Source organism: Mustela erminea, chromosome 6, assembly GCF_009829155.1.
Source record: "Mustela erminea isolate mMusErm1 chromosome 6, mMusErm1.Pri, whole genome shotgun sequence".
NCBI lineage: Eukaryota > Metazoa > Chordata > Mammalia > Carnivora > Mustelidae > Mustela > Mustela erminea.
In genome coordinates this window covers 140,097,535-140,115,352 of record NC_045619.1, presented here as the reverse complement: position 1 = coordinate 140,115,352, position 17,818 = coordinate 140,097,535, and the positions used below count along the sequence as shown (strand labels likewise).

At 57.0% G+C, this 17,818-nt stretch overlaps 1 protein-coding gene and 1 long non-coding RNA gene across 7 annotated transcripts in view; both read left to right on the top strand.

The window, feature by feature from the left end:
* The first annotated feature begins 255 nt into the window (after nucleotides 1–255).
* LOC116594430 lies at nucleotides 256–6,953 on the top strand. The gene is made up of 3 exons (XR_004287217.1): nucleotides 256–804; nucleotides 5,642–6,580; nucleotides 6,834–6,953. It is a non-coding gene; the product is annotated as an uncharacterized LOC116594430 (long non-coding RNA).
* Nucleotides 6,954–13,687: 6,734 nt separating this feature from the next.
* PFKFB3 (6-phosphofructo-2-kinase/fructose-2,6-biphosphatase 3) overlaps nucleotides 13,688–17,818 on the top strand; it is a 150,282-nt gene continuing 146,151 nt past the window's right edge. For 5 of the 6 annotated variants that reach the window (XR_004287216.1, XM_032349809.1, XM_032349812.1 and 2 more), the window contains exon 1: nucleotides 13,688–13,836. Coding sequence is in view for 5 of the 6 variants with exons in the window: in XM_032349809.1 (XP_032205700.1) it covers nucleotides 13,703–13,836 (134 nt within the window). In the remaining variant the exon portion in view is untranslated. The remainder of the gene's footprint in view (nucleotides 13,837–17,818) is intronic. The other variant, XM_032349811.1, reaches the window with a different exon arrangement.

The following is a 17,818-nucleotide window of genomic DNA, read 5'->3' as shown; positions in this document are numbered from 1 at the left end:
AAGGGTTCATGTGGCATGTGCCAACCATCCTTCACACCACAATTCAGTATTTCTGCTTACATCACATTGGGCAGAACTTTGTGGATGAGGCTTTGTGACATAGCCTTTTTTTTGGACAGCTTAGTGTCCCACTCAAACTTGGAAGTTCCGTTTCTGAGGAAGAGAGAGTGGACGGAGATTAGGTGGGCAGCCAGGAGTCTCCCATGGTTGGAGCGGCCTTGTCCCTCTTCCCCACATCATGTGGAGTAAGTGGATTCTTAAATGAATCTCCAGAAGTTTCTGTGTTTATTAAGCGATTCTCTAAATGTCTGGATAGTGCTTTCCCTCAAAAGCTGATGTATGTTTGTAGGACTCAGAGATGGTTGAAGAACTCAAGTGACTTTTTTTTTTTTTTTAATGAAATCCAGAACTACCACATTATTCTAGAAACTCAAGGGGAGTCGTGATGCTTCATGTCTACCCTTGTGCGAGCCTGACTATGAAACAGTCCCAGCCTCCCTTATCCTGCCCACGACTCCCCAGATCTGGAGAAACGGGTCCCCCTTACCTTCATGCGTCCAGGCCACCGCGTCTCTGTGCTGCTCTGCTTCCATGCCCGTCCTGTGTGGGCTCACAAGCACCCAAAGGTGTGGACACAGTTGCGGTTTCTGCAACAGTCCGAGTCTAAACCTTCTCAGAGAAAACAAAGGGGAGAGATACTACCTTTGCTAAAAAAAAACACTTTGGCCCTGTAGGAAGTCTTCAGGGACAGGAACGGAGGAGGACACTTCACACTTCCCGCCACCACACGTCTCCCCTGGTCCGGTGAGTCATTGTCTTCGCTTTGACGCGCGGTCTCTGAGTCACCTCGCTTCTGCGCCCGCCTGTTCCAAGTGCTCCGGCTGAGGGGCGCCTCCCCCCGACAAAGGGGGTGGCAGTCTCCAGTTTCTCTTCACGTTTCGGGCTTCTCATGGCCTCAGTAGCACACACAGGTGTCGGCGCCGACCCCAGCTTGAACTAGGTCAGCGGGCCCTGCGGAGGGGACGTCCCAGTAGGAAGGTCACAGTCATGTCCCGGCACATGGCGAGAACTTGGGGGTTGGGTCAAGTGCGTGGGAGGGGTCAAGAGGCGAGGAGGACACCTGCAGCGGCCCCCTCCTTCGCCCGAGCTCACCCGTGTGCGTCCCTGTCGTACATCCTCGTCTCGGAGTGATGCCTTCTGGATGCCGGGCAGGGAGGAGGCTGGGCCCCGCCGGAGAATCCCTCCTTTTTCTTGAGGAAATGAAAACGGCTCATTTTCTCAGACTCTCTATAGACTTCGTGATAGCCGGTGGCTGGGGAAACTCATGAGTGCCCACCCCTCAACAGCAAGGCTGGTGTGTAATTTGCACACTTGGTGATGTCTCGCTGCCTGTATTATTTTCATAACAGTAATGATGCAGGAACGAAGGCCACGCTTGGCCTCCAAGCCATTAGACGGATGCGTGTTTTCTGATACAAATAAGCCTTTCTCCGACCGGTCCTTTTATGGTCCCCACCCCCCACACACACACCAGCCACCCACACAACCCCACATTCTGAGTAGCTGGTCCCTTCCTGCTAACGACGGACCTTTGGGGCAGACCCAGAAGTAGTTTGCAAAGACCGGAGACATCGCCCCCTGAGGGGTACCAGTGGACCCACCGCACTCTTTCGTGGCCCCCGCAAGCCTGTCTGTGCTGAAATGTTTCCTCTTCCTGGGGCGTAAAGGGGAGGAGGAGGCTGCAGCAAGATGCTGACTTCTCTATGAGGCAAGTCGATTTGGAAGTACTGGGTGAGGACGAAATAGGGCTCCAACTTGCTTTCCTCAGTGTTAAAAGATGCCATCTCCCTGCTGATCGGCGTAGAGGAAGGATTTCAGCCAAATTGTGCTTCGGTTGTTGACTTTAGCAGGTTGAAAAGATATTCAGAGAAATCGTATATTTTATGCCAGTTGATGCAGTGTTTCTTGAACGCTTACTGTTCCATTAGGCGCTATGATAAAGTCTATCAGACGGCTCAAAAAGTCTCTAAAATATGTAACCAATAAAGCTAGTAAACGGATGAAGGTGAAATTAGCCCCAAAACACATTCAGAGCTTAGAGGAAAGGTTTTTTTCCTGACTTCTAGAGCCATATTAAAACAAACCATTCCAAAGCATGAACACTGCCATCCACACAAAACCCCCAGTGTTATTCCCTGGCTCCTCTGCTGTCTCCAGTGCTCCCTCCAGCCACCTGAGAGGGGCCACTGAGCAGCCCCCATCGGGGCGCAGAGCTGGGACATTGAACTTCAGGTGAATCTTGGGGCTCTGAAACAGGTCATTTTAGTAAAATGTTTTTAAATCCGCAGTCCAAGGTTGGTGCTGGTCTAGAACATTTGCTCTAAGTTGTAGGAACTGGGATATAAAGAGCTTTAATCCCACCGAGAGCACTGCCCCCAGCCGTCCCTGGGCCATTCTGTGAACAGGCCTGACAGGCCTTCAGATCCGTCCTCCCGGTGCAGGAGCTCCGTGGGACAGGCGTCCGTTCCCCCTTCTCTTCGCGCACATCCTCTGCTTTCCAGCGCCCAGGTTAGAATTCTGTTTGATGAGAGGAATGTAGAAACATCTGGGGTCGGGCGCCTGGCTGGCACGTCTGCCTTCAGCTCAGGTCATGGTCCGGGGGTCCTGGGGTTCGCGCCCCAGGTCAGGCTCCCTGCTCGGCGGGGAGCCTGCTTCTCCCTCTACACCCGCCCCCCACCACCCAGCTCCTGCTCGCTCTTTCTCTCTCTCAAGTAAATAAAACTCTTTTTACAGATTTTTTAAAGAGCCGGGGTCTTTGAGGGAAAGCTTTGGCTCTCCCGGTGAAGGGGAAGGATGGGGCTGTGCTACGTAGGTCCCCGTCCAGGCCGGCGTGCCCGGGCCCCGACCTCGGCGAGGCGGCGCCAGCTGCGGGGCCGCACACGGCGCCACGACTCCGCGCGCCCGCCCTGCTCTGCCGACCTCGGGCTCCTCTGCCGGAGAAAGAAGCCGTTTCTCGGGGCCGTCGCGGCCGCGCGAGTTTCGTTACCGGTGGGCGGAGGCGTCCGTCCCTGAGAACGGGGAGAGGCTCCCGGCATTATTTTTCACGTTTACACCGAGCGGAGGAGGCACTGCCTCTTGGTCCTTGTAACCCGTCGGTGGGCGTCTCTGCGCCAGGCGCGGGGCGAGGCCGGCGACACCGGGGGACGAGACGCGCTCGCACCGAGCCGCGCGGCAGCGCCAGCTCGTACTCAGCGACGGTGGCTTTGGGACCCTCGGACTCGCGCACGGACCGTCGCTGCCGCTCGTCGGCCGCTCGGAGCGGGAGGTTCGGGGGCCGTGGCCCCGCTCAGCGCTTTGAGGCGCGCAGTCCTCCGAACTCCGTCCTTCCCCGCGTGGGCGTCGCGGACCGGCTGCGGGACCCGACGGGCTCGGGGGCTCACGTCGCGCAGGAAGACGTCCGGCGACGGGCTGGAAAGCTGCTCCGCTTTGGGGTCGAATCGTACGTACCAAAAGTCGGGTTCGGGGGCAGGAAAGCGAAGGATGGGGCCCGGCCTGGGGCGCCGCAGTGGGCCCGCCGGCGTGTCGCTCAGGCTGCCCCGCGTGGGGCCGGGCACTGCCGCGGGGCCTCTGCTGCCGGCCCGTCTCCCTCTGCCTGGTCTCGCGTGGGGCCAGGGAGCGTCCCCGGTCAGCGGGCCGGCGTCCTTCCGTCTGAACCCCGTTTCCCTTAGGAAGTCCGCCGCGATCCGGCCTCCCCGCAGGCTCGCCGCGGCCCTGCTGGACGCGCCCGCCCTCCCGGATCGGCCCGTCCGCCCCGGGTCCGCGCGCTGTCCGGTCTCAGGACGACGAGGCGTCGTTGAGAAGGGAAGTCCCGAGTCAGCCGGTGACCGCAGTCGGCGCCAGAACCCAGTTCCCCGGCTTGCTGGCCCTTCTGCCGAACCGTCCGTCCGGAGTTCTGCCTCGGGGAGGCCCGGGGCTGAGCTGCTCTTCCGGACGGGCTTGGTCCGCCTGCTCCCCGGAGAGCCGCTCCTCCCCTGGGCACCCCTTCCAGCGGGAGGCGCGGCCCTCAGGGTCTCCGCGGTGGTGGCGGGTGGGGGCCCCAGTACCACGGCCACCTGCCCGCGGTTGCACTGCCGCCCTGCGGAGGAGGCCGCGGCCGGGAGCTAACGGGGTGACCGGTGCAGAGAAGAGGCGAGAGACAGGCAAGCTTCTGGCCTGTACCAGGGGCCCTGGGTCCGCTGCTCCCCGTGCAGGCCGCCACGGCCCCTGTGGTTTGGGGGTTCTGCCTCTTGTTAGCAGCATTCTTCCCGCTAACCGCCCTCCGGCCTGAGCCCCTTTGAGTTTGACGTCTGTCCTTTCACACCAGGAGAACCGTCGGCCTCCGTGGCTACTAGAGAAGCGCCCTTCCCCCCGGGACTGGGATTTCAACTCTTACCTGTTCATGACCCCCCACATGTCATCCTGCCCTCTCGTCCTTAAACTGTCCTTCCATCTGCACTGCGGCCGGGTGAGGCCCGGGACACAACCACAGATGCCCCCGGAACATGGCACCATCTACAAATTCATTTCCCGGCTAATTCTTGAAGCCATCTTAGAGCAGCAAGGGCCTTGTAAGAGCTTAAAAGCTCTTCTCAGATCGCATCTAGTGTATGTGCTGCCCCAGTGAGCACTCACAGCCCTTCTAGAAACCCCCAGCAACAGATCCATGACTTAGCTTTCTTTTTAGTTTTAAATGTATATATATATTTTTTTTTGTAAAAATAACCCATGATTCAGAAGGTCTGGAAACCCCTAATTATGTTGTATATCTTTTTTTGTCCTAATTGGGGTCTTTTTGGTTGGGAAGTAACCGCAGTGCCTTGGGGCAGGCCCCAACTTGCTGAAAATGTTATAATTGCTTTTGTGTAGACCCCCTCTCTTTCAACTGTGGAGAAGTTTCTATTTAAGCGAAGGAATATGAAGCCAATTAAACTCATACTTTTGATATTGGGGTTAAGTTTAGATGACCGGTATCTATTTGGCATTTTAAGAACTTGGAATTTTAAGGGACTGTGGCAAATGTGACTATCCAGCGGACTGACTCTGTAATCCCGCTTTAATACAGATATATGACTGATTGGTGTGGACTTGTGATTTGACCTAAAAGGTGCAGTGCAATTTTATGATGATTGTAAGCACTGTGGGGACATCTGAAAGAACTTACAATTCACCACATTTAGTTGGTTGGTTGGAAGGGCCGGTGAGCAGACCCAAGTGTGCAGAAGTATAAAGTAGTTCATGAGTGCAGCTTTACCTAGACAAAGCAGTTGTCTAAATAACCACGTTTCTATGTGGGGCCTGTTGTCAAGGTTCCCCTTAACAGTGACTGTTAAATTTTACTGTATTTTACATGATAAGGTTATAAGTAGAATACTGCCATTTTAAGTTAAGCCTAAAAGCTTAAAGAAAACCCCAACTTTTGAATTTGGATAAAACAAGTGTTAAGAATAGAAATAACTCCATGCAGTCTTCCGTACAGATAAAAGCCAGCTTCATGTAGAGTAAATGTCTGTGCTCCTCCGACGTGAGAGAGCCTGCGCTCTCTTTTAAGCGGCCATTGGGTCCTTACATCCGGCCGACAACTCATGTTCTCTGCATCTTACAGACGGTGAAACAGAGGCCGAGGGAGGCAGAAATGGGCAGAAGGAGATCCCCCAGCCGCCCTCCAGCCTGGCTCGTCCACTGTTGCGTTCGCCTCTAACTTGTCCTTATCACAGGTTATGTGAAAGGCCACAGGGAAGACTTGCCCTTTTTCTCTGGAAGCGATTCTGTGACTCATTTAAATCACAGGGGTTCTTCATGTCCCCTCAGAAGACAGCAGCGCATTCTGGGACCCAGATGGGGGTGGGAAGCCCCTCCTTGGCCAGAGCAGTCGACCCTGATTTCTGGGAAAGAGGCGCTAGGCTCCTTGGCCATAAATAGTTATTAAGACTAAGGCTGCTGAGGTCTGGTGGCCCTCGGTTCACAGCTAAGCTGGCCCTCTGAGGACAGTGACTTCCCGCCTGCGGGACAACGACCAGGGAGAAGCCAGCTCCCTGGGGCAAGGCTGGGGCGCAGCAGAACAGCCGCCTCAGTCAGGAGGGAGCGCAGGGAGGCCTCGGGTCTGTCCTTGTCTGGCCGGGCACTAGGCCAGGCCAGCTCCTGAGCCGAGGCCGCCTTGGTGGGCCGTGACACGGGGCAAACACACACCTCCACGAGAATCAGACGTTTGTTAGAGCGAGGAAAAAACAACAACAAAAAGCCTGCTCCTGTCCTGGCGTGAGAGTGAACTTCCCGAGAGCAGCCTGGTGACGTTCTGGAGTCATTTAGGCCTCTGAGGTGTTCAGTGGCTCCCTCCTCAGTGCCACCCCAGCCCAGGGCTCAGCGGGCTTCAAGGGCCCGGGTTAAGCCCACCACCGAGTTTGGAGCCTCCGTTCCCTGACTCCTCTGCAGAAAGGGGTAGCTTGTCCCCAAGTGCCAGGGAGCTGGTCAGCCTCCAGGCACACATTCCCAGCGCCGCAGCTGCGATGCCCTGGGCCCTGCGGAGCCGGCGCCACAAGGACAGGTGAGCAATAAATCCGACGGTACGTCCCTGCCACTGGGGACATCAGGGATTGGAACAGAATCTGTGCCCTAGAGATGAGATCCTGATTTCTGAAACCAACTGGAAAGAAGATGATTAATTACCTTCTAGCATAGTCAGGGCTGAACACAGGAATTGGTTTTAAATAGGAGGATTTTGGTGGAGGGTGGCGTGCCTTAAAGCATTTTTTAAAAACTTAAATTCAGTTAATTAACGTATGGTGCATTGGTTTCAGAGGTAGAAGCCGTGATTCATCAGTCTTCGATAGCACCCGGTGCTCGTTCCGTCCCGTGCCTCCTCCTTGCCCGTCACCCGGTGACCCCATCCCCCACCCACTCCCCTCCAGCAGCCCTCAGTTTGTTTCTTACAGTAAGTCTCTCTGATGGTTTGTCTCCCTCTCCGATTTCATCTTTTTTTTTCCCTCCCTTCACCTATGATTCTCTGTTTTATTTCTTAAATTCTACATGGGAGTAAGATCGTATAATTGTCTTTCTCGGATTGACTTATTTTGCTCAGCATAACACCCTTTAGCTCCATCCACGTCGCTGCAAATGGCAAGATTTCATTTTTTGGGTGGCTGCGTAACAGTCCGTTTAAACAGGAGGATTACTGGGGAAGGAGACTCTCTCTGAGCCAGGTCAGACTGATTTGGTGGGCCCGGGAGACCCATGTCCTCAGGGCATTAGGCCAAGACTCCCGGCCCCCATAAACCTGTTGTCAGTTTGTACCCATTTATTCGGTTTAAAGATTTACTCTCTGTGGTGGGCAGGACCCCACACGGTTCCCCGGGATTCCTGGCCGGGCACACACAAAGCTTCCCGTTATTCAGTCTAACACTAATCCAGGTACTGCCGTGAAGAGAATTTGCAGATAAAATGAAGATCCCCGCTCAGCTGAGCTTAAGGGAGGGCGATGATCTGCACAGGCCTGAGCGCTTTAAGGCAGGGAGTTTCCCCCCAGGATCCCAGAAGAAGGGGTCAGAGGTTGAAGCGTGAGAAGCGATGGGCCTGTTTGGATGGCTGACTTGCAGAAGGGAGGGGACCACGTGGCAAGAAGGCAGGCAGCCCCTGGGAACCGAGAGGGGCCCCGGCTGACAGCGGCAGGAGAAAAGGACTTTATTCCTGCAGCCACGGGAGCTGAATTCTGCTCAAGGGAGTGAGCTTGGAAGCAGGGTTTTCCTCCAGCCTCCGGATGGGCGCTCCGCCTGTGACCATGATTCCAGCCTCATGAGACCCTGAACGGAGACCCCAGTCTCGCTGCGAGACTTCCGACCTACAGACTCGAGAGTCAGTAAGTGGTATTTTAAGTCACTGCATAGCCGTAATGCTGCTCCTCGTGCTGCTGGAAATTAGGCCGTTCCCATCTTTAATGGTAATTAGTAGCTGATTACACAGCCAAATCAGTTTGGGAGTTCTCTCATTTACTGAGTTCTGCAGCCTCTATAATTACTTTTTTAAGGTTTTTTTTTTTAACTTTTTATTTTGAATTTCAAAACACAAAAATATTGCAAAGAGGACAAAGAATCTCCCCACCCCCCAATTCCCCAGATGTTACAGCAGCGGAGTACAGTCACCTGAATCTGGAGATTAATATTGGCACAATACTATTCCTGTGTCACCCTCTGTCCTGCTCACGTCCCCGTGGGGGCGGGCGCCATCCAGGTCAGCTCTTCCATTCAGCCTTCACGCGTCTTCAGCTGCCTTTCAGCAAGAACACTTCCTCAGTCTCCTTGTCTTCCACGATTTTGACATTGTTGAAGAACTATTTGCCAGTAATTTTTGTAATGTCCTATATCTTCAGTGTCTCATGTGTCCTCAAGGTCCAGTTCAGGTGATGCGTTTGGGGCAAGAGCACTACACGTGTGATGTGTCCTCCCCAGTGCGTTATATCCAGAGGCACCTGAGGCCGACTGGGTCTATCACCGGAGACCTCAATGTTGATGATGTGCTCCAGGTGGCTTCCAGATTCCTCTGCCGTAAAGTCACCATCTTCACTTGGTCATCCGTGATTACCGTGTAGAAGATACTATGAGGCCGTGCATCTCCTGCCCCCCACCGCACTACTGCTGGCTACTTTCAGCGCCTGCTCCCGGTCCTGCTTCTCCCGGAGACGATGAGGTCTGTGTTCTCCGCCCAAGGCTGACTTTTCTCGCTCCATGATTCCTTCTACATCTAGGATTCTAGTCATTTCCGTAAATTTTAGAATTTGTGAGGAAGATCTTTCCCTCCTTCCCTAGGTATTTAGTGAGTGTTTTCTTTATTTATGTCAGTCTAGACTCACGGATTCTCACTTTATTCTACGGGGCACGATCCGTTTCCACCACAGTTTCTTTTCTTGCTCGGACTGGCTCGGACGCGCCCTTTCAGCTCCGCTTCTGTGGCTTTTGCACACGCCCTCGCCATCTGTGGGTACCTCAGCGAAATAATTCCTTGGTTTCTGGCACCACGAGGTGTTCAGGGCTCATCTGGTACTTCGCTGTTCCAGCCCCCCAAGGTCTCTCGGTTCTTTCAGTCGGAGACTGGTATTTAGACACCAACAGCTGCGAGTTAGATGTGTCCGTATAACTGCTTGTAATGTTTATGGTTTTCCCAATACTGTGGGTCACTGATTCGTTCATAGTTACACAGTGAGACACAGGTGCACCTGCACACGTGCACGCACACACACTCACGTGTTGGTAATGGGCAGGTGAGGAGCTCATCCCCAGGCAGCAGGATTTCCTTTGTCCCACGCCACCCCGCGGAAGCTCAGCCCCAGCATTCCTGGGCCGGCCCCCGGGCTCCACACTGCATCTCCCAGATGCTCCCCGGTGCTTCTCTCCTCTTCTGGGACCCTTCCCTCTCACTACCCCAGGGACCCTGCTTCCAGTCTACTACTACTACTACTACTACTACTAATAGCAGCAGCAGCAGCAGCTACCTGTCATTGAGCACTTTTGCCCCACGCAAATGCAGTTTCACTGAACCCTGACAGCAGTCCATGAAGATTGCATTATACCCATTTGACAGATAAGACAGTGAGGCTGGAAGAGGGCATGTCACAGAGCCTAGGAAGCCGGGCAGGGATTCTTAGCCCATCCCTTCTCCCCACCCCTGCTCTTTGTACGCACCCATCCTAGGGCTGGCTGGCTGTAGGTCATCTGTTGGCAGAACCCCAGGAGCAGGAAAGCTTAAGACAGCAGGAGCTTTAAACTTCGGGGAGCATACATGCCAAGGGGCATAGAGTAGGGGGCGGGGGATGCCCGGAGGTGGGGACAGCCCCCACTGGACTCTCCACATTGGGGAACCTGGTAGAGGGGCCAGGGCTCTCAAGTACTGTATGCGCCCTGGTGGTCCCTGTCCCCAGGCACGCCTCTTCCTTCCTCCTTCACCTACTGCCCCACTGTTCCCTGGCCCCTCTTCCTATGGCCTGAATTCCTTCATTGCAGACAAAACCTCACATTCTATAACTAGAGAAGAAAGGCTTGAAAATGGAAATGCCTACCAAGGGAGGGCTGAGGGAGGGAGGGGTTTCCAGGGTAGAAAGTGTGAGATCTTTTCTTCTTGAGTGTCACCCTCCCTTTGGAGAGGGCACGAAAGCCTTCGGTTTGGCCTAGGAACTGGGAAAGTCATCCGGGAGGAGGGCCCTTTGCTTCCTGCACTGAGACCACCAGAGGCTCTGGGCCTGGCCCTTCCTGCCTCAAGAGCCTGGGATGGGGGGTGGCACCCAGCGGGTCATCGATGCCAGAGGAGGGGGTGGCTCGCGTCCCAGGTGAAAGGATCCCCAATTGTGATCCAGTGCCCGGGGGCCCTCCCCCCACAGCCCCGTTCCGTGCGCCTCTCTGGGTCTCTTAGTGCAGGACGGCCCTGAGAGGACTGGGGACATCCTGATCAACCGAGAAGCTTGCTCGCGTGCACATTCTTGCACTGCACTCTGGGCTTAGTAAATCAGAAACTGCCCCAGCGGCCCAGCCCCTGGCACAGTCCCCGCCCTCCAGCCTGCTCTCCGGGCCCCCACGCTGGAGCGCGCCCTGGTCCTCAGGACCTCAGTGACCAGACGATGCTATTGAGGGCGACCGTCCTACAGGGACAGTAACTGGGGCCTTGGAGGAACGGCAGCCCTCGCAGTTTCCCCCGTGCTTCCAGCCACTAGGCGAGAGCCTCGGACCACACTCTGCTGTGAGGAGAGCTCCTCGGAAGAGCGGGGTTAAGTCAGCAGTCATTAGACTGACACAGTCGGAAGTTCAAGTTCGGAGAGTAGTGACAGAATGATGGCACCCCATGGCTCATACTGCATCGTTGACAGCACCTGGAATATATTCCCTATTTTAAGTCATTTCATCTCTTGCCTCCGTGTCCAACACCGAAGGCCGCATCCCCCTACCCCAGCCCCTTTTCCCAGCCCGTCCTGGGGCCTGGCTGCCATGAGCTCGTTCTTGAGCAAATCCGATTTTTCACGCCGCTCGTTTCTCTCTTGTGCGAACTTGCCGAGGCCGTTGCCTCCCTGGTGCCGAGGACAAGCAGAAACACTCTCCCAGTTGTGAAACGTCCACGGCAACCCAGCTGGCGCGCTCTGCTTGGATGCCAAAGAGCAAGTGTCCCGGGATTACCCACAGCACCGGAGAGGGCCGCTCTCCTGCGCGACAGAAGCAAGACAGCGGCGAGTCCCATGCCTTTGTTCGCCCACAGGGCGACACTCCAAGTGGAGAGATCAGGCTCCGCGGGCCGGAACCGCTTTTCCTCACAAGGCTTCTGATACCACCTGTGTGCGGTTCCCACACCAACAGGCAGTTTCTCAGTCCTGCCATTCGGTTCAGTTTTGACGTGACTCCCTGGAGTCAGCAGACCCCACAGGGTGGGGAAGGGCTCGGTCCCACAAGACTTCAGATGCCGATGCCGCGACTGCGTGCCCGGGTACCCACTCTTCTGTCCGACTTGACTATGAAGTCAGGGGTCCCCACAACTTTCCCTCCTTCGGGTCTGAGAATTTGCTAGAACGGCTCCCAGAGCTCAGAAAAGTGCCTTATTCGTTATTTTCAGTTTATTATAAAGGATACAACTCATGGAACAGAAGAGACGCCCAGGACAAGGTCAGGAGGGCAGAGGTGTGTGGACCTCCCACGCCCCGAGCACGCCTCCCTCCCGGCACCTCCCCGTGCTCACCGACGCGGAAGCTCTCTGAACCCTGTCATTTCGGGGGCTTTATGAGTGTTCCTTACGTTGGCATGATGGACCACTGGCGACCGACTCCATTTCCAGCCCCTCTGCCCTCCCTGGAGGTAGACCACCTGGAGGTGGTATTGAAAGTTCCAACCCTCCGGGCACGATGCAGTCTTTCAGGCCACCAGGCCTCACCCGAAGCTGCCTACATGCCCTGCCCAGCAGTCATTTCACGAGCAAACACTCCCTCATTCCTGCGCATATTCCAAGGGTCTTGGGAACCACGTGCCAGGAACTGCGGACAAAGACCAAATGTACTTTTCTTACTGTATCACAATCAGGCACGTGAGTCCACAAGGCAATGAAGGAAAGGTGCCAAGTACAAGGAAGAAAGGCCCACCCACCTCAAAGTGCGTGTCCTCTGGCTTCACTGAGACAAGAAGTCTTGCCCCCTGTATCTGGCCTGAGATAAAATCGGCTTTCCTTGCACGTGAGTCCAAGGAGTAAAGTGCAAGTTCACCGAGTGTTACAGTGGTGGCAGGGAAACGAGCAGAGGGACTTGACAGTCTCTCAGTGCACTGAATCTGGCACTCCCCCCCCCCCATCTCTCACTTCCGTTTCCTCTTGCACAGACTGACACCCACACTCATGAGGCCTGTGGCACAGGAGCTGAGGTCTGAGAGCTCCTGATCCCAGACTCCAGCCAACCCTGTGCAACAGTGTCTTTCCAGAAGGCTCCACCAGGGCCGTGTCCCAAGCCAACTGACAATACCTTGTCTGAACTAACAATAACTTCCCTCTCCCCAGACAGTGGCTTCCTCCGAATGTGGGGCAGGAGTCTGGACTACTACCCATAAAGAGAGCAGGCCTGGAAACTGATTCTTTTTTTTTTTTTTTAAAGATTTTATTTATTTATTTGCCAGAGAGAAATCACAAGTAGATGGAGAGGCAGGCAGAGAGAGAGAGAGGGAAGCAGGCTCCCTGCTGAGCAGAGAGCCCGATGTGGGACTCGATCCCAGGACCCTGAGATCATGACCTGAGCCGAAGGCAGCGGCTTAACCCACTGAGCCACCCAGGCGCCCTGGAAACTGATTCTAAGAAATGATTAAGTATAGACAACCCACTGGGTTTTCAGTTCACCTGGATGGATTTTTTTTACTACCTAATGGGGAAATTGCTATTTGCACGAGCGTCTTAAGTATTAGATCAGGAGATTGTTCGTCACATCATTTCTTCAAATTGCAGTATAAAATAGCACTTTCCACAGGCATTAACTCAGCCTGTGAGGTATCCGATCCCATCAAATAACGAAGTAGTTCCCAGGCGCTGGCCTTTCCAGAGGCAGAATGAGTAGTGATGCGCGGAATGGCCGCCTTCCTCCATCGCTCTAGGCTACAGCTCCTCGAGTCCCATTATTTTTTTTATTATTTTTGACATATTTAACCATCTACGTGTGAGGTGCGGCTCCAGGTTCCCTGGAAACAGCAGGGACCAAAGGAGAAAAGTAGAATGTTCGACAGAGGTGGTCATTGCTGGTTTGGTGGGGTGTGTGGGGGGGGTGGTTAGTAATAAAGGGCGGCAGGAGCCCAGGAGTGGGAAGGCTTGAGGCTTTAGAAGGAGGGTGGCCAGGGAGCCTCCCAGAGACGCACTGGTAGGGGTGACTCCCTGCGCCCCTCGCTTCATTTCAGTTCCAGCCAGCGCAGCCCCTTGAGCCGTCCCCCTGAGCGCGACGGATAAGCGCGGGGCACGGTCCCCAGACCCTTCCTGGGAGGGCGTCCCCAACCGCCCGCAGGAGCCGACCGGCGGGCCCGACACCGCCCCTGCTCCTGAGGGGCTGGTGGGCGGCCCCGGGCGCGCCGGGAGCGCAGGGGTTAAGCGGCTTCCGCCGGGCCCGCCCCGGAGGCTGCGCCGCCCGCCGCGCCGCGGTTCCTCCCTCCGGCTGTGACGCGCCCCGCTTTGCCCAAATATGTCCCGTTCCCCCCCGCCCTCGCCCGGCCAGGGCGCCCCCGAGCCGCGGGGCTGCCACTCGGACGTCGCCCGGCCTCGGAGTCCAGGGCCGGCCCCACGGGGCGCCCCCCTCCGCGATGCCCTTCAGGAAAGGTAGGCGCCGTCCCCGCGAGCCCACAGGCCCGCGCGCCGCGGGGTCCCCCGCGCCCCCCGGGTCCGCCCTGCCCTCGGGCTCGCCGCGCCCGCCGCCCCTCCGCGCCGCCCCTGCCGCCGCCGCACGTGCCCGCGCCGGAGCGAGCGGCGCGACTTGGAAGCAGCCCCGGGGCGCGCGGCGTTCAAGTTCGCGGAGCGGCGGGAGCGGGTTCGCGCGCGGACCCGCGGCCTGGGGGCCCTCGGGGGCGGCCGCGTCGCCGCGTGGGGTCCCGGTCGCGCTCTCCGGCTGCAGGCTGAGTCTGGGGGAGGGTCGGCCGCGGGCGCGCGGGTGGGGAAGGCAGGTCTGTGTGCGAGTCCTGCCGGCGCCTTCCTCTGCCCTCCGACTGCTGGGCAGCAGCCCTCGGGCCGCCCCGGAGCCTGTTCTAACGGACAGGAGTAGGGACGCCGCACGGGGACCGGTGGGACAGGGCACAGAAGAGCAAACCGATGGGAGGAGGTGGGCCTGGCCACGGAAGGTGCCCTCCAGCCGGACCTTCCCTCCGGGGCCCCCTGCATGGAGCGCCGCCCGCCCCCGGCCCACCTGCAGGCCTTTAGGCTCTTGCACTGGGACCGTCCCCTCTGCAGGGGGGCGTGGTGGGCGCACAGGGCCTGTCAGCAAGCCCCGGATGCTCCTATGGCCCCCCTGCCCCGAAAGGGACCCCCGTTGTCTTTATTTGGCCTCATGTTGCGGGCAGGTGATGGAGGCCCTGATGCTCCCAAGTCCGCGCAGGGCTCGGCTGGAAGGCTGGCCCCGGGGTGGAGAGGAAGACTCGGTTTTACTTTGTGCCGACTCCCTCCTGTTTTATGGGGGCCGGGAGAGGCTTGGGCTCCGTTGTCCCACTGTCCCTCAGAACCCAAGGCTTCTGCACGCCCACCCGCGTCCCGTGGCCTGGCGAGAAGTGAGAGCAGGCCTCCCCTCCCGCCGCGGTGCCTGGGACTGAGCTGGGTGGGCCTCTCCCTCTTGCCTCCATCGCTGTGCTCCTGCCCTCTCTTCCTTTCCCTCCCAACCCAGATTAGTAGGTTAAGGCTGTGGTTGCCCGTGTTGCCCTGTTAGCCTTTGTCCTGTAAACAGAGGTTGCTAAGATGCCACTAGGAGCTCCTGGTTGGGAAGGGGGATGGTTGGCACTCCTTGTTCTTTGGGGGATGGTGAGAGGTGAGGTGACTGCTTCTGAGAGCGGGGCCGGAGAGCTCCTCGGGGTCCTCGGGCAGCTGCTGACGTTTAGTCCGTGGTTGCTGTCCTCGGGGTCTCCCCGATTCCCCGTATAGCATGGTGCCCTGGCCGGAGGGTCTCGCAGCTCTCACCTGACGGCGTTTAGCGGCCGTGGGAACAGGCGCAGGTGTGCCAAGTTCACCCCTTCTTCGCACTTGCTTCCTTGCGGTCTCTGCTGGCAAACTCCCAGGAGGCTTGTCCCAGCACTTGCTGGGGGGACAAGAGGAGAGGGGCTTCCGCATCGCGGAGGGAAGAAATACCTGGGCTGCCGAATGACGTTTCATGCGTGGAGATTGCACTGGATGATGGCACTGATCCATCATACAGGACCAGACGTTTGCAAACTGCTAGATGTTAGGCTTTTTTCTTTTTTTAATCTGAAGAGAACATGGCCGGAGGAAAAACACCTTTCCTCCACTCTGTGGATGCCAATTCCTGAAGGTCCCAGGCTGTGAGAAACAGTCCTGGCTGGGTGTTCTGGAAGCTCCGGCGGTCAGCCAGGGCAGGGACCCTGGAGGGCTTGGAGTCCAAGGAGGGACTTGCACTTAACTGAGTTGTGCTCTCCTATCTCGAAGGAAGCGCGGGTGGGAACTGTGGGGAGACAGGTCTGTGCTGTGCGGTGATGGGACGTCATCTGGAGCTGCTGGAGGGGGAAAGGTCTGCCTGCGAGGGGGCCTCAGCGCTCTGTCCCTGAAACTGTCCAGGTGGGGGAGACTTGAGTGAGTGCAGATACTCTTTCATGTCTTTTTGGGCTTTCTATTCAAAGAAAGTAATTTAAAAAATAGGAAAAGACTTGCCTGCTCTCTGCCCCTCCCCTCCCCAAGACTAACAGAAGCTAGCCGGAGAAGGACTTCCTTCTAGCTAACCTCTAGAACGTTAGTGGACCGCTCACTCCCTTCCCATGAGGTGTTTCTGTGCCCTGACAGGTAAGACCTTGGGATCAAGAGGTCAGAGGCCTGGTCAGAAGCACGGGGCATGCTTGCGTATGGGGCGAGCTGAGAAAAATTGAAAGCATTATTACAGAGGTTTGGGTGGGGTCTAGGAAAGCCAAAGAAGAGAGTACAGGACCCTGGGCATCACCACCCCAGCCTAAAGGGCTGAGGAGCCTGTTGCCTGATCGGTGGCCTGATCGGTGGCCTGATCGGAGATGACCTTCCCTTAAGGATTCCTCCAGAGAACAAACTGGGCTAGTCAGCCCCTCTGCCCCTCCCTTCCTCTGACCTCAGGGCACTGGCCCATGAATTTGCTTGCATTGTCCGCCCACTGAGATGCAGAACTGGGCAGACCCGCCTCTTGTGGCGGGTGGATACGGTGAGACAAACAGATAAGCAGCCCAGGGTCTTGGGTGTTGGTCCTGTGTCTTGAGTGTGTGAGGAATACGCCTGGTATCTCCTGAGTGCGGAGAATGCAGGAGAATGCAGAGTTCAGACATTGCATGCCACGCCGCTTCATTCGTTCCTTCGTTCGTCTGTTCTCTAGATTGAGTGCTTGTAGACACCAGGCACACGGGAGGTGCTGGTTGGGTAAGACCTGGCAGTTTCCTCCCTGTAGGGAGACCTCCACAGTCTGTCTCCCCAACTGTAGCTCTGTAGCTCTGTAGCACTCCACAGTGCTACAGTCAGGCAGGCAGAAAGCCCCGAGTGTCACTGGATGAACAGACGTGACTGAGACCGGGCAGCAGTGACCGTCCCCCTCCAGGCAGGTGGGGATGAAATGTGAGCACTTACTTCTCTTCTTGGACGGTTCCAGGGTGATGGTGGCCATGGTGGGGAACAGGGTTCGGTCCTCCGCTGCGTGGCTTGGAGAAGTTGGCCTTGAGGTTGGTTTGAGTCAGAGGAGGAGATGTGCTACTATGAGAACGAGAGGCGGGTGGGCAGGAAAAGCTTAGGCCGTGTTCCCGCAGGAAGACCACAGCTGGCCGGGGAAAGCCAGGCCGAGCTGTGCGGGAAGGCTCGGGGAGTTCTCCCTCGACACCCTTCTCCTGTGATTCGTGCGTGGCTCTGTTCGGAGGCTGGGGTCTTGATGAAATTCTCAAGGGCCCTTTCTGGTTGACAAGTCTGTAACACTGCCTTCAGAGAGTAGGGTACCAAGTATCCTAGCATCCTCCCCACCCCGCCTTCAGAGGGGCCAGGGAAATGGTGGGTGGAGGTCCTGCCTGATGGTCAGAAGCCAAACTGACATTACCGAGCTCCCTCTATGCCCCGAGTGCCCCCCGTGTGTGCACCTACCTCCCAGCTGCCCTCTGATGCACGTGGCCTTGTGTCCACTGTACAGATGAAGGACACATGGGTCACAGGGGTTATGTGGCTTGTCTGGTTCCCTCCTCAAGCTGTGTGGTGAACAGGGCTGGGAGGCAGCCCCTGCGTTGTGCTTTCCAGCACGGCCCATGATGGGATCAGACAGCAGGGAATGCGGAGTCTGACCGCGGCCAGGCAGCAGTCGTCGAGTCCGGTAAGTCCGCCGTTAGGAACCAGCTACTCCTTTCTCGTCGGCTGTGAGCAGAGAGACAGACGAGGGGGACTGACTCATCGGGGTCCTTGAGAGATCAATGCAGGTGGGTCCTGCCCAGGAAAACCCCAGCCTTCTGCCTCGCCTCGGGTGGCCCCAGGACACTGCTGTCACTCGTGCTGATCCCATAACCCCGGCTGGTGTCGCAGAGCTGAGAGGGGCCAGCCAGGTGACAGGCCACAGCTGCTTGCTGAGCTGACAGGTGCCTGCTGGGTACTGAGTTTC